This window comes from Meriones unguiculatus, chromosome 14 (genome assembly GCF_030254825.1).
Source record: "Meriones unguiculatus strain TT.TT164.6M chromosome 14, Bangor_MerUng_6.1, whole genome shotgun sequence".
Taxonomy (NCBI): domain Eukaryota; kingdom Metazoa; phylum Chordata; class Mammalia; order Rodentia; family Muridae; genus Meriones; species Meriones unguiculatus.
Window position 1 is genome coordinate 13824209 of NC_083361.1, and position 12557 is coordinate 13836765.

Sequence of the window (12557 nt, forward strand, 5' to 3'; positions counted from 1 at the left end):
GTGTGCGCGTGCGCGCGAAATAACGGCCGCTGGCGGAGGGAAGTGGGGGGTGGAATCGTTCAAGTTGGGGAAGAGAAGCCGCCTAGTCTCCCGCGCGCCCACCACCTGCGCCAGCGCCAGCCAATCAGCGACCGGCTCGGGGGTCTCGCGCTCGGGGCGACTCGGGCGGCTGGGTGGCTCCCCCGTCCCTCCTCCCCCCAGAGTCCCTCCGACGCCTCCCCCTCCCGCTGGCCCGGCGCGCACTCGCGCTCGCGCCCGCCCCAGCCTCCTGTGTGTCCTCGCGCCCCCCGCCCGCCCTCCGGCGCGCAGTGTGCTCCGCTCCCCCACCCTCCTCCCCCCTCCCTCCCCGCGCGCCTCCTCCCCGGGCCCCCCCCTCCCCCACCGCCGCCTCCTCCCGCCCCGGGGTGAGCGCGAGCCGCCTCCCTCCTCCCTCCGCCATGGATCCCAGCAACTGGAGCAGCTTCATCTTCCAGGTAACAACCCCCGCCCCCCCGCCCCTGCCCCCCCTCCACCCCCCTCCCGCCCGCCCTCCCGCCCGTCCCACCCCCCCCTCCGCGCGCCCGGTGCGCGCGCAGCTGTCCCCCTCCCTCCCTCGCGCCCTCCCCCGCCCTCCCCGAGGCGCCGGCTGGGCGCGCGCGCGCGGCGGGGGCCGGAGCTGCTCCCTCGCTCCCCCCCACCCCGCCCCGCCAGGCTCCAACCGCCGCCACCGCCGCCGCCGCCGCCGCCCGGGCCCCCGCCCCCGGCCCCGGCCCTCGGCCCCGCGGGGCCTCTCGCCCCCACCCAGGGGGCGTCGCCGCCGCCGCCGCGCTCCGCGCCCCACAAGACGCCCTCCTTCCCTCCCTCCCGCCGGCCGGGGTGCGCGGGCGGCGGGGCGGCCCTCGGGCCATGCGTTCGGCTCGGCCCAACCCGGCCGGCCGGGGGCGGCGCCCCGAGCCCGGGCCCCGCGCGGCCCGTGCCCCCGGCTCCCGCTGAGCTCCGGGGGCCCCACTGTGGCCGAGGCCATGTTCCCCGTGTTCCCTTGCACGCTGCTGGCCCCCCCCCTTCCCCGTGCTGGGCCTGGACTCCCGGGGGGTGGGCGGCCTCATGAACTCCTTCCCGCCACCTCAGGGTCACGCCCAGAACCCCCTGCAGGTCGGGGCTGAGCTCCAGTCCCGCTTCTTTGCCTCCCAGGGCTGCGCCCAGAGTCCGTTCCAGGTGAGTAGGGGCCGGGCCGGGCCGGGCGGGCGCCGAGCGCCGAGCGCGGCCCACACGGCGCCTTGTCTCCGCAGGCCGCGCCGGCGCCCCCGCCCACGCCCCAGGCCCCGGCGGCCGAGCCCCTCCAAGTGGACTTGCTCCCGGTCCTCGCCGCCGCGCAGGAGTCCGCCGCGGCGGCTGCGGCCGCGGCCGCGGCGGCCGCCGCCGTGGTGACTGCGCCCCCGGCCCCCGCCGCCGCCTCCACTGTGGACACAGCGGCCCTGAAGCAGCCTCCGGCGCCTCCTCCGCCACCCCCTGCCGTCTCCGCGCCGGCCGCCGAGGCCGCGCCCCCCGCCGCGGCCGCCACCATCGCCGCGGCCGCGGCCACCGCTGTCGTCGCCCCGACCTCGACGGTCGCCGTGGCCCCGGTTGCATCTGTCTTGGAGAAGAAAACAAAGAGCAAGGGGCCCTACATTTGCGCCCTGTGCGCCAAGGAGTTCAAGAACGGCTACAACCTCCGGAGGCACGAAGCCATCCACACAGGAGCCAAGGCTGGCCGGGTCCCTTCGGGTGCTATGAAGATGCCCACCATGGTGCCCCTCAGCCTCCTGAGCGTGCCCCAGCTGAGCGGGGCCAGCGGGGGAGGGGGAGAAGCCGGGGCTGGCGGCGGCACGGCCGCCGTGGCGCCCGGTGGCGTGGTGACCACGACTGCCTCTGGAAAGCGCATCCGGAAGAATCACGCCTGCGAGATGTGCGGCAAGGCCTTCCGCGACGTCTACCACCTGAACCGGCACAAGCTGTCGCACTCGGACGAGAAGCCCTACCAGTGCCCTGTGTGCCAGCAGCGCTTCAAGCGCAAGGACCGCATGAGTTACCACGTGCGCTCGCATGACGGCGCTGTGCACAAGCCCTACAACTGCTCCCACTGTGGCAAGAGCTTCTCCCGGTGTGCAGGGGCCTCGGCTGCCCGCCAGGCGGGGGTGGGGGGTGGGGGAGGGAGGGAGGGCAGCCAGGTGGCCTGTCTGGCTGGTGGGGAGGTGGCTCCCAGTTCCTGGGGACAGGAACCACTCCCAGGGAGGAGGGAAGGGAGCCTCATGGTTCCTGGGAGCCCGGGGGTGGTACTTGGAGAGGAGGTGGGTCTTTGGGCTGAAGGAAAGCTGCCTCTGGGCAGAGGTGGAGCCTTGGTTTGAGGGAGTTCCTGCCTAAGGACTGAAGCTGTGGGGGAAATGCGGGCACTTTTGGAAGGGCGTTTTGGAGGAGCCTAGGTAGCTTTTGAGGCACACCTCACCTCGGAGTTGTAGCCCTAATACCCCCTCCCCACCTCGACATGTCCCTAGGCCGGATCACCTCAACAGTCACGTCAGACAAGTGCACTCAACAGAGCGGCCCTTCAAATGTGAGGTAGGAAGTCCGCTGCCTCCTGTCCTGGATTTCATGATTTTGATCCTCACTGTAGCTGTCCGAGTTCGGCCTCTCAGACCCCCTTTTTCTCTCTTTTTGCCTTTTCACTCCATTTTTCGCATTTCTCCTTCAAGGCCTGGTCATCTCACGCCCATTTCCTACAGATCAAAGACCCCCCCCAAGGCTCTGATCCCTTTACCTTGACCCCTTCTCTCTACTCCCCGGAGCTTTAACTCTCCTGTGACCCCCCCACGCCCTCCCCCCCAGAAATGTGAGGCAGCTTTTGCTACGAAGGATCGACTCCGAGCGCACACAGTCCGACACGAGGAGAAGGTGCCATGTCATGTGTGTGGCAAGATGCTGAGCTCGGCTTATATTTCGGACCACATGAAGGTGCACAGCCAGGGCCCTCACCATGTCTGTGAGCTCTGCAACAAAGGTACATGCTCAGGGGTGCTGGGAGGGCAGGGGTAAGGGGGGCACGAGGCTGTTTGGTTTTTTTCCACGGATGTGGGTTAAGGGTGCTGTAGCCGAGAGCTCGTGGCGTGTAGGGAGCCCCTTTAAGAAGCAAACACAACAGTATTGGAAGCAGCTGAACGTCACTAAATTGTATGCCGTGACTCAGGAGACCGTCTACCAGAGGCTCAACCTCCTGGGTGTGCTTGGGGAGACTCAAGTGGGACATGATTGCTTTGAGAAAGGAGTGCTCGAGAAAGCCAAATCCCAGGTTTTCATTTTACAGCCACAAGTTCTTGTCTTCAGCTCCTGGGGCAGGTGGAGCACATCAGCAGGGGTGTGACAAGCACACACCCTGCCCAGTAACAGAGAAAGCTGTTTTCAATGTGGGGTGTTCACCAAAGGAGCTGGGACTGGGGCATTGGAGAGGGGGGGACACAGCCGTCTCTACTGAGAGTCAACTCTTAAAAAAGCTAGGCAACAGTGTCCTGTCATGGGGGGCATGCGCCAGTTACGGGGGAAGGTCTCTAGATATTTTAAGGATTAAGAAATGGGCACCACTCAAACCAGCCCCAAGCTCAGGGAAGGGCTATGTCCCAGCGGAGTAGTTGGCCCCAGCCTACCAAGGATGTGGAGGGAGGAGGACAGTGCCACGTGAGGAGGGTGTCCCCAGCCTAGGAGAACAGCCCTGTCTCTGGGGTCTCCACCAGGCTGACCCCAACCCCCATCCCAACCCCCCCCATAGGCTTCACCACGGCAGCATACCTGCGCATCCACGCGGTGAAGGACCATGGGCTCCAGGCCCCGCGGGCTGACCGCATCCTGTGCAAGCTGTGCAGCGTGCACTGCAAGACCCCTGCCCAGCTGGCCGGCCACATGCAGACCCATCTGGGGGGGGCCGCCCCTCCTATCCCGGGAGATGCCCCCCAGCCACAGCCTACCTGCTGAGGGGGACCCCTGCACCCACCAGGCAAGGCGTGGGACATGGCTGGGGGGGCAGGATGGGATGTGTGGGACAAGGGAGCTCAAAGGGCCCAGTAGGGGATCTCAGGAAGGCCAGGGATGCCAGTCTGTCACTCAGATTAGGGAGACTTGGGGTCCATAGAGGGCAGTACAGACGTGCTCCATCTGGGTAGACAGGCCAAGCCTCTGGGGACCAGATAGGAAGTGAGTAACGGCTGTGTCCCGGGGGAAGTAGGCAAATAGCTGGAAAGTTTGGGGTATGAAGAGTGTTTCTTGCCATTCAGGTTGTGCTGTGATCCTTGGTGTTTCTCACTGTAGGTACTGGTGAAGTTTGTCCAATGGCGGCGGCAGCAGCAGCAGCGGCGGCGGCGGCAGCGGCAGTGGTGGCAGCCCCCCCCACAGCTGTGGGCTCCCTCTCTGGGGCAGAGGGGGTTCCAGTGAGCTCCCAGCCACTTCCCTCCCAGCCCTGGTGAGCTCCAAGTTGATGGGGGAGAGGGGAGCATGGAGGAAAGCTCTTCTCGGTACAGTCTCCTCCTTCCCACCAACTCCTCACTACTCACTACTCCATCAACCAAGGAACCTCCAGACAGAGGAGGAAGAAGGAATCCACTAGGTTTTAACAATGGTTCTCCTGCTCCTTTCTTGTCCCTATCAGAGCTGACCCTACAAACACCTGTCCCCTGAGTCGTGTTGAAGTCCCCTGGACAGTGAGCAGGGGTGGCGGAGGACAGCAGCAGCCACTGCCCTCAACCCTTAACCCCTTGCCTTTCCTTCCAGGGATCCGTAAGCCTTTCCCGAGAAGGTCCTGTGCTCTCCTCCAGTCCCCCTCCCCTACTGTCTGCTGCTCCTTCCTGGGGAGTTGGTGCTTTCTTTTTGTTGTTGTTGTTTTTTTCCCAGGGGGAGGGAGGAGAGAGAGGAGGGGAGTTCGGATTCTGTCCCAGAGGAGGGATAGGCGGACTTGAGGGACAGGATCAGGGAAGGCAGAAAGGGATACTCAATAAGGAAGGGTAGTCACACCCTGCACATCCTGCTGGCGTGTCTGTCCAGGGAAAAGCCAAGGGGAGCATCCGAAGGAGCCACTAGGGCCAGCAGCAGAACGACAGACAGAGATGGAATCTTAGGATCCAGGGTAAAGGAGGGGAGCCAGGGACAAGAGGTGCTTCCTGGGGGTGGGGAAATGCAGCCACAGTGTCTCCCTTCCCTCTTCACCCCAGCTCCAGCCCTGGTCTTTTCCTCTTTCCCACAACAGAAGCTGTGGGCCCTGGCCATGTCATCGTGTTCCTGTGTCCCTTGCATGTTCCCCACCCCTCCCCTCCCTCCTTTTGCGCAGACCCCATTACAATAAATTTTAAATAAAAATTTGTCTCTGGTTTCCTAAGTTATCTTCACTGAGCCCCCTGTCGTGTGTGTGCGCGTGCGCGACCGCGCCTCCCGCGGGAGGGGTTCTTCGTTGGCCTTGATCTCAGTCCCAACCTTTCTTGCCCTGCAAAGTACTGGCTTCTCTGTCCTGAGATACAGCCTCTAGCTGCAACACAACACAAATTCGGGTGGACCCAATAATCCAGAGGCTGATGGGAGCAAACTCCAGGTCTCTAGGGAATACCCAGTCTGGACAGGCCCAGCATACCCACTGGAGGGCTGGGGTCTCCAGACTAGTCATTGATGTTATGCTGCACGGCCTCCAGAGGCCTGCGCGTGTGGATCCCAGAGTCCATGGCTGATGCAGAAACGTGGAGGGAGCTGCATTCGCTTCCCACCGCAGCGATGACAGGCTGCTCGCCCCAGCTCATCCTAGTCGGCTGAAATTTCCTCCTCAGGGCTTTCTTTGCTCGGACCTTTACAGAGATCCCTCCCTCAGGCTTTCATCACGCATTGCTGCTGCTCTCCTGGGGCAGGGCGGCTTCAGCTCTGCAGGCTCTCTTGAAACCCTACGCGGTTCTCCTGCAGCCGCCCCAAACTCAGACCTGTCTCCTCCTCTGCTGCTCAGGACGCCTCCACCCAGTCCTCAGTGGCCCGTCTCTTCGCAAACCCAGGTCTCTGCCAGGATCCCCCGGTGACCGTTGGTGGGAGGGGCCGAGGACTTGGGAAGGGGGTGCCCCACCAGGAGGTGCGCGTGAGAAAGGGCAGGGAGGGGGCACGAGTGGTCCCCGGGCCGGTTACCCAGGTAACACGGGGCTTGGCACGAGGTTCCCTTGGGCTGTCCGGGAGGGGCAGGAGGCGTGCTAGGGGCGGGGGCGGCGCGGCAGCAGTGGAGCTTAGGGGAGGGGACCAGAGAAGGGCCGAGCAAACCCGGAGGAGAGAGGAGGGGAGACCCGCCACCTCCCTTCCTCGCTCGCAGACTTGTTCCCTCCCGGTCTGCGGCTGCGGCGGCAGCAGTGGCGGCAGCGGGACGCAGGAGCAGTCCCGAGGCTGGCGGCGGATGACACTGGGACGAACTGAGGCCGCTGGTAGGAGTGGACGGCAGACAGCAGGGTGGCATGGGAATGCAGGTGTCAGGAGAACTGGAGGGTGGTTCTGGGTGCGCCGTGCCATCGGGAGACGATCCCCTCCCCCTCCGCCTCTGCTGAAGGCAACAAGGGAACCCCTGAAAAGGGGCTGAGAAGGGATGCCAGCGATGCTAGGTCTCTCCAGGAAGGGGCGGGGAGGAGGTGGAGGGGCATCTGAGCCCAAATGCGCAGCAGGAAAAGCCGCACTGCTCAGGGAGGAGGGAAGGGTAGGAAAGAAGCAGAATGTGAGGGTTCTCCCTCAGTCTGCCTGTTGGAATGTCTAGTGTATGCACAATTTCGATGTGCTGGTAGGTACCTTCGAGGGGGGTATCTGAGAGTATGGGTCTTGTGGGATGTGTTGGATGGATCCAGAAACAGACCCAGAACGCTTCTGTTTAGACAAGGGTTTAGCTTCCCCTGGCTCTCCAAACAGACTTTAAGTGGAGCACCTCTCCGCCAAGGGTGTACCACCCCAAAGCAAAGGAAACCCCAACTTTCCCTCCTCTCCCCAGGGGACAGTACAGGCTAGCCTTGAAACAGGAGCCTAGCCCCCTTAGTCCTGTGGTGAGGAGAGCCATTCTCTCCTCCTCACCAACCCTGTCTCCTCCTCTTCCAGGATTTGCCACTGTCACTGCTGTTTCCTCTTCCCCACGGGCCCGCTCCCATCTCCCTTCTCTAAGATGGCAGCCAGCAGCTCTGAGGTCTCTGAGATGAAGGGGGTGGAAGACAGTTCCAACACCCAGGGAGAAGGACCTGGTCATTCAGAAGCTGGACCAGGTCCTGTCCAGGTTGTAGCGGAGAACCCCGACCAGCCAGAGGCCCTTCAGCCAGACCCAGGCACCACTGCAGCACCTGTGGACTCAGGGCCTAAGGCTGAGCAGGCTCCAGAAACCACAGAGAACCCAGTGGAGACCCCAGAAACAGTCCAGGCCACAGACCCCAGCTTAAAGCCAGGAGGGTCCAAGGCCAGCTCCAGCCCCAGCTCCAAAGAGGCATGCCAAGAACCAGCACCCAAACCAGATGTGAGCAAAGGAGCTGCAGAAGCAGCGGCAGCAGCGCAGGGATCTGAGCAGCAGTCGCCAGCCCCTCCTGAGCCAACCTCGGAGCCTGCTTTCCAACAAAATAGCCACTCAGACCCTCAGCCAACTTCCCAGCCTGCTCCTAAACTATCCCCTCAGCCAGAGCCCCCCACCCAAGAGGACCCTCCCACTGAGGTCCTGACAGAAAGTATAGAGGAAAAGCAAGAAAATGGAGCAGTGGTTCCCCTCCAGGCTGGTGATGGGGAAGAGGGTCCAGCTCCCCAGCCTCACTCGCCACCCTCAACTAAAACACCCCCAGCCAATGGGGCTCCCCCCCGGGTGCTGCAGAAGCTGGTTGAGGAGGACAGAATAGGAAAGGCGCACAGTGGACATCCAGGATCTCCCCGAGGTAGCCTCAGCCGCCATCCCAGCTCCCAGCTGGCAGGGCCCGGGGTTGAAGGGGGTGATGGCACCCAGAAACCTCGGGACTACATCATCCTTGCCATCCTGTCCTGCTTCTGCCCCATGTGGCCTGTCAACATTGTGGCCTTCGCTTATGCTGTTATGGTGAGCCCCAAGGGACCCTGGCCCCGGGGCACACTGTGGCTCCCAGCTTCCCGCCAGTGTCAGAACAGAGCCCTGGGAATGATACCTTCCCTCACCTCTCTGCATGGATCCTACTTTTCCAGTTTCTGGGCCTCTACTTCCTTCTCCCTGGGACCTAACCCTCCAAGCCACTTCTGCCCTACCTATCCCTTCAGGTGGGAGGGAAATAGAAAGATGGTTCATATAACCTTGCTGACCTGTGTCCTCTTCCTCCTGCATCCCCAATCCTCCTTCCTTTCTTAACCCTACGTGGGGGGCTGACCTCCCCGCTCTGGACTCTCATCTGATCCCTGCTGGGCTGGCTCCTGCTGACCTGGGCCATGATACCTCTAAACCCCTCACCCTCACCCCAGTCCCGGAACAGCCTGCAACAGGGGGACGTGGATGGGGCTCAACGTCTGGGCCGAGTAGCCAAGCTCTTAAGCATCGTGGCGCTGGTGGGTGGGGTCCTCATCATCATCGCCTCCTGTGTCATCAACTTAGGCGGTGAGTCGGGGTCGGGGACAGGAAGGGGAGGAGCGGAAGGGTTGACAAGGGCAGCTTGACTAACCCCTGACCCTGCTTTCTCCTGTCTGTCCTCCCTATTCCTTTGTCTCTTGCTGTCTCCTTCCCTGTCTGTCTTTGCCTCTCCTTCCCACAGTGTATAAGTGAGGGGCTCTGCCCTGCATTCCAAGACTTTTCTTCCTGTTGGGAGCTGTCTTGGGTCCATCCCTGTCCTGGGGGAAGCCCAGTTCATGGCCCTGGCCCCCACCCCAAGGGACCAAGGGAGCCTGAGCAGCCTTGTTTACAGCTTCTTTCCTGCTCCTGCACCCTGCCAGGCTCCTCTGCCAGCCGTTGGCTTCCTTTCTCCCTGCACTTTTGCCTGCGGATCTCCCCTCCTGCCTCTTGACCTCCCCAACCCTGCACTCTGAAAACCTCTCTGCACTTCTGGAAGCCTTCTGAACATCTAAATTGTATTCTGCATCTATCCCAGCCTCCCTGCACTTCTTCCTGCCTCTGGAATCCTCTGAACCTTAATGAACCCTGACCTCTCAACTTTGTCTTGGCACCTAACTCATTCCTTTCTTCCCTTCCTTAACATCTCCCCGCCCCCTCCTTGCCACGTGTCCCGACACGACCCCTTCTGCCTTTTCATCTTCTCCTCAGCATCTTCACCCTCCTACCAACACTTACTCTGTAAAAACTGCAGTACTTGGGTCAGGCCGAGGGAGGAAGGATGGTGTGGGAAGAGGATTGCCTAGCTGGGGCCTCTGACTGTTCTCTGCTGGGGACTATCTAGACCCAGACTGCACTCCCACCCCAACCCCTAAGGTGCCTATTGGGTCGCAAAGCTGGCAAACCAGGCCTCACCTGGGGACTTGTGCAAGAGTGGGAGTCCTCATTCTTGACATCCCGGGGGAGGAAGGAGTGCCTCAGTGGCTGTAGGCTCAGCCTGAGTTGACCTGCCCATTCGGGCTTTTTAACCTCAGAGTTCTTGTTTGAAGGTCTGAGGGGTTCGGGCCATTCACGTGCTTTGTAAACAGTAGAATTAAAAAATAATAATAAATAAAAGGACCAAAGTTCCCAGCTGCAGGGAGCGAGGGAGGGACAGGGAGCTCTAATTATTCTCTAAGAGGATGACGGAGGTTTGTTGCACGAGACAGCTCTCTTGAGGCAGGGAGCCAGCTGCGATTGATTTCGGAGTTGGCGGGTTTTTTTGTTTGTTTGTTTGTTTTATTTCTTAAAAAACTTGGGGGAAAACTAAAATTCCTTTTAAAAAATTTAAATTGACTCTCCCATTTTGTATGCTGAATGCTGCATGAGTCTTAAACACCAATAAACAGAGAATGCATGAGACTAGCCTCGATTGGTCCCTGTGTTCCGTTTGCACAGTCCAGGTACTGCTTTCTGGCAGGCCCTAGTGAACGAAATACGCATGCGCTGCCGCAGCGGCCATCTTTACTGTGGGCCGAAGCGGGTGATGTCTAAAGGGCCTAACCGCGCATGCGCAAGCCTTCTCTTTCCTCTTCCAAGTAGCTTTGACTACCGTGGAGTCTCCGCGCGCCATTTCTCTGCGCCTGCGTACTGCGATCCTGCCCAGCCTAGGCGGCGGGTTTTAGCTCCAGGTTTGTACGGCTGCTGAGCAGACGCGAGCTAGGTTTGCGAGGCCCGAGGAGATGGCTCCTGGCCAGGTGTTGAAGAGGGCGATGTGAAAGCGAGAAAGCAGGCCCTTCCCTTCCCAGCTCCCAGCGTGGTTTCCGCGGGTCCCGGGGAACCGTGGGGTGGGGTCTGTCCTCGCAGGGATCCGAGCGCCCCCTCCTGGGGACGGTGCTCCGGCCGCGGTCAGCTGTTGGCTAGTTGGGAGAGTTCCTAAACCGCAGTGGATCTCAAGCCTCGTGGGGGAGGCGCCCTGGTTCGGTACTCTCGAGTCTCCGGTATTAGCTGGGCTCCTTCTTGAGTGCTCTATGTCCCTTGCCCTGGGCCATGGAACCATTGCAGGGAGCACAGCCGCGCCTCTCTCTGAAGAAGGGGAAGTGACTTCCGGCCTCCAGGCTCTGGCGGTGGAGGACACCGGAGGTCCCTCCGTCTCGGCTAGTAAGGCCGAGGGAGAGGGGGAAGGCCGTCAGGAGGAGGCTGGGCGTGAGGGATCCAGGGCTGAGGAGGCACTAGAGGCTCCCGGCGCTGCGGGCGACGAGAGTGCCGAGGGGGAATCGGAAGACTGGTGCGTAGCCTGCAGCGACGAGGAGGTGGAGCTGCCGGCCAATGGGCAGCCCTGGATGCCTCCCCCCTCCGAGATCCAGCGTCTCTATGAACTGCTGGCTGCCCAAGGGACTCTGGAGCTTCAAGCGGAGATCCTACCCCGCCGGCCGCCCACTCCTGAGGCCCAGAGTGAAGAGGAGAGATCAGATGAGGAGCCCGAGACCAAAGAGGAGGAGGAGGAAAAGTGAGGCCATAGCTTTACACGTTGTCCCTGAGCACAGAAACTGGAGGGAGGGAAGAGCAGGAAACGCTGAGCCAGCCCGCCAGGTCACACCAGTAGGTGTGTGGAAGGGCCTCTCACTCCTTCACTCTCTGCCCACCCTGTTTCAGGCCGCACATGCCCACAGAATTTGACTTCGATGATGAGCCAATGACACCAAAGGACTCGCTGATTGACAGAAGACGTACACCAGGTACGAGAAAGAGGAAAGAACTGAAGGGAAGTGAAGGGGCCTCTTCTCCTGGTCACCCCAGGAGTGGGCTCTTCTAAGAGACGTGGGCCGGGTGCCACAGGGCTGTAAAACTGTGTGCAGGAAGGAGCATGCAGTGGCAGCGTGTTTCCAGCGTACTTCCCTGTAAGAGACCCTCAGGCCTTCCTCTCAAGTCTCCCATTCCTTTCGGCCAAAGTCCTCCTGGTCATTATTCTCCAGAATGCATCTCTCTACTACTGCGCACATCACCGGAAATGACCCGATATCCCAGCCCACATCCCTTCCTAGAATTTACCCTCAGAACCATTCTTGAGTTTTTTCCCCCCAGCTGGTCAAGCTGACAGTACAAATCTACCTTTAAGATCACCTCCCGCTCTCTCTCTCTTGCTTGACAGTTTCCACAGTTCTAACTAGCTCCCCGCTTCTGGTTTCAGCAGCCAGAGTCCTTTTGAGGGAAGTCCTGTCATTTCTCTGCTTGTAGTCCTCCAGAGGATTCCATTCCAGAGAGAACGAGCATGCCTAGGGAGAATCTGAGTTTTCTGTCCTCCACCCCAGTACTCTGTCCTCTGAATGAGTCTGCCCAGGACCTTTGCACTTGTTCTCCCCACTAGCCATTATGGTTATCTTCGCCTATTATCCATCCTCCCATGTGGCCCAGCCCTACATTAGCTCCTCTGTGTAGAGACCTAAAATGGGTGTGTTAAACAAGGGTGGAGGGCTCCGAGTGTGTGTGGGGGTGCTCACTACCTCAATCCAGACACATTTTCTACCTTTCTAGGAAGCTCAGCCCGGAGCCAGAAACGGGAGGCACGCCTGGATAAGGTTCTCTCAGACATGAAGAGACATAAGAAACTAGAGGAGCAGATCCTTCGGACTGGGAGAGACCTCTTCAGCCTAGACTCCGAGGGCCCCAGCCCCGGCAGCCCTCCACTGCGATCCTCAGGAAACAGTCTCTTTCCCAGGCAGCGGAAGTACTGACCGCCGGTGCTGCTCCCGGCCCACAGGTGCAGACTGTTCGTGCTGGGCATGGCTGGCCTTCCCCAGCCCAGGCTCTGGGAAACTTGTACCAGAGAAAAAAGCCTCAAGCTCCCAGTGCAGTGCCTTGCGGGAGAGCGAGTGTGTGTTCTGTTGAGTGTCTGCTTGCAGCTCTGAGCTGGATTTGCTGAGTCTAATAAAGGATGCGGGATGAGCTTAGAAACTGCAGGTGAACCCAAGCACTCGGTCTCACTTGGGCAGAGGCAGAACTGTATTCCTCCACCCTGGAATATTGAAGCCAGATAAGG

The 12557-nt window shown here is 61.0% G+C and overlaps 3 protein-coding genes across 9 annotated transcripts; all 3 read left to right on the top strand.

Moving 5' to 3' along the window:
- Positions 1–862: 862 nt before the first annotated feature.
- Positions 863–4450, top strand: Maz (MYC associated zinc finger protein). Its single transcript, XM_021635943.2, is given in 7 exon segments — positions 863–1034; positions 1036–1194; positions 1269–2119; positions 2511–2574; positions 2842–3013; positions 3776–4000; positions 4312–4450. Coding segments are annotated over 6 exon segments (1482 nt in total). The 5' UTR covers positions 863–1001; the 3' UTR covers positions 3979–4000; positions 4312–4450.
- Positions 4451–5795: 1345 nt separating this feature from the next.
- Prrt2 (proline rich transmembrane protein 2) lies at positions 5796–12092 on the top strand. 7 transcript variants are annotated; one of them, XR_009585441.1, is made up of 6 exons: positions 6231–6440; positions 7096–8065; positions 8458–8590; positions 10121–10209; positions 11174–11256; positions 12053–12092. XR_009585441.1 is itself a non-coding variant. In XM_021635851.2 (5 exons), the coding sequence occupies exons 3-5, from the start codon at positions 7160–7162 to the stop codon at positions 10201–10203; spliced, it is 1122 nt and encodes a 373-aa protein (XP_021491526.1). In that variant the 5' UTR covers positions 6139–6157; positions 6332–6440; positions 7096–7159; the 3' UTR covers positions 10204–10229. The 7 variants fall into 7 exon arrangements, 6 of the variants coding, with proteins under 6 accessions (XP_060222809.1, XP_021491526.1, XP_060222808.1 ...); XM_021635851.2 differs by lacking the exons at positions 11174–11256; positions 12053–12092 and adding an exon at positions 6139–6157 and having other exon boundaries at positions 6332–6440; positions 10121–10229; XM_060366825.1 differs by lacking the exons at positions 11174–11256; positions 12053–12092 and adding an exon at positions 10583–10718.
- Pagr1 (PAXIP1 associated glutamate rich protein 1) lies at positions 10371–12472 on the top strand. Its single transcript, XM_021635855.2, has 3 exons — positions 10371–11027; positions 11174–11256; positions 12053–12472. Exons 1-3 carry the CDS (start codon positions 10549–10551, stop codon positions 12250–12252), a joined length of 762 nt encoding a protein of 253 aa, XP_021491530.1. The 5' UTR covers positions 10371–10548; the 3' UTR covers positions 12253–12472.
- Positions 12473–12557: the final 85 nt, after the last annotated feature.

Bases quoted from the DNA above. Each gene is read 5' to 3' on its own strand.
- Prrt2 (XM_060366826.1), top strand. From the start codon at position 7,160: ATGGCAGCCAGCAGCTCTGAGGTCTCTGAGATGAAGGGGGTGGAAGAC. The intron at 8,066-8,457 runs GTGAGCCCCAAG...CCCTCACCCCAG, and splicing joins CCTTCGCTTATGCTGTTATG to TCCCGGAACAGCCTGCAACA. The intron at 8,591-10,120 runs GTGAGTCGGGGT...TCTTCCAAGTAG, and splicing joins CTGTGTCATCAACTTAGGCG to CTTTGACTACCGTGGAGTCT.
- Pagr1 (XM_021635855.2), top strand. From the start codon at position 10,549: ATGTCCCTTGCCCTGGGCCATGGAACCATTGCAGGGAGCACAGCCGCG. The intron at 11,028-11,173 runs GTGAGGCCATAG...ACCCTGTTTCAG, and splicing joins AAAGAGGAGGAGGAGGAAAA to GCCGCACATGCCCACAGAAT. The intron at 11,257-12,052 runs GTACGAGAAAGA...CTACCTTTCTAG, and splicing joins TGACAGAAGACGTACACCAG to GAAGCTCAGCCCGGAGCCAG.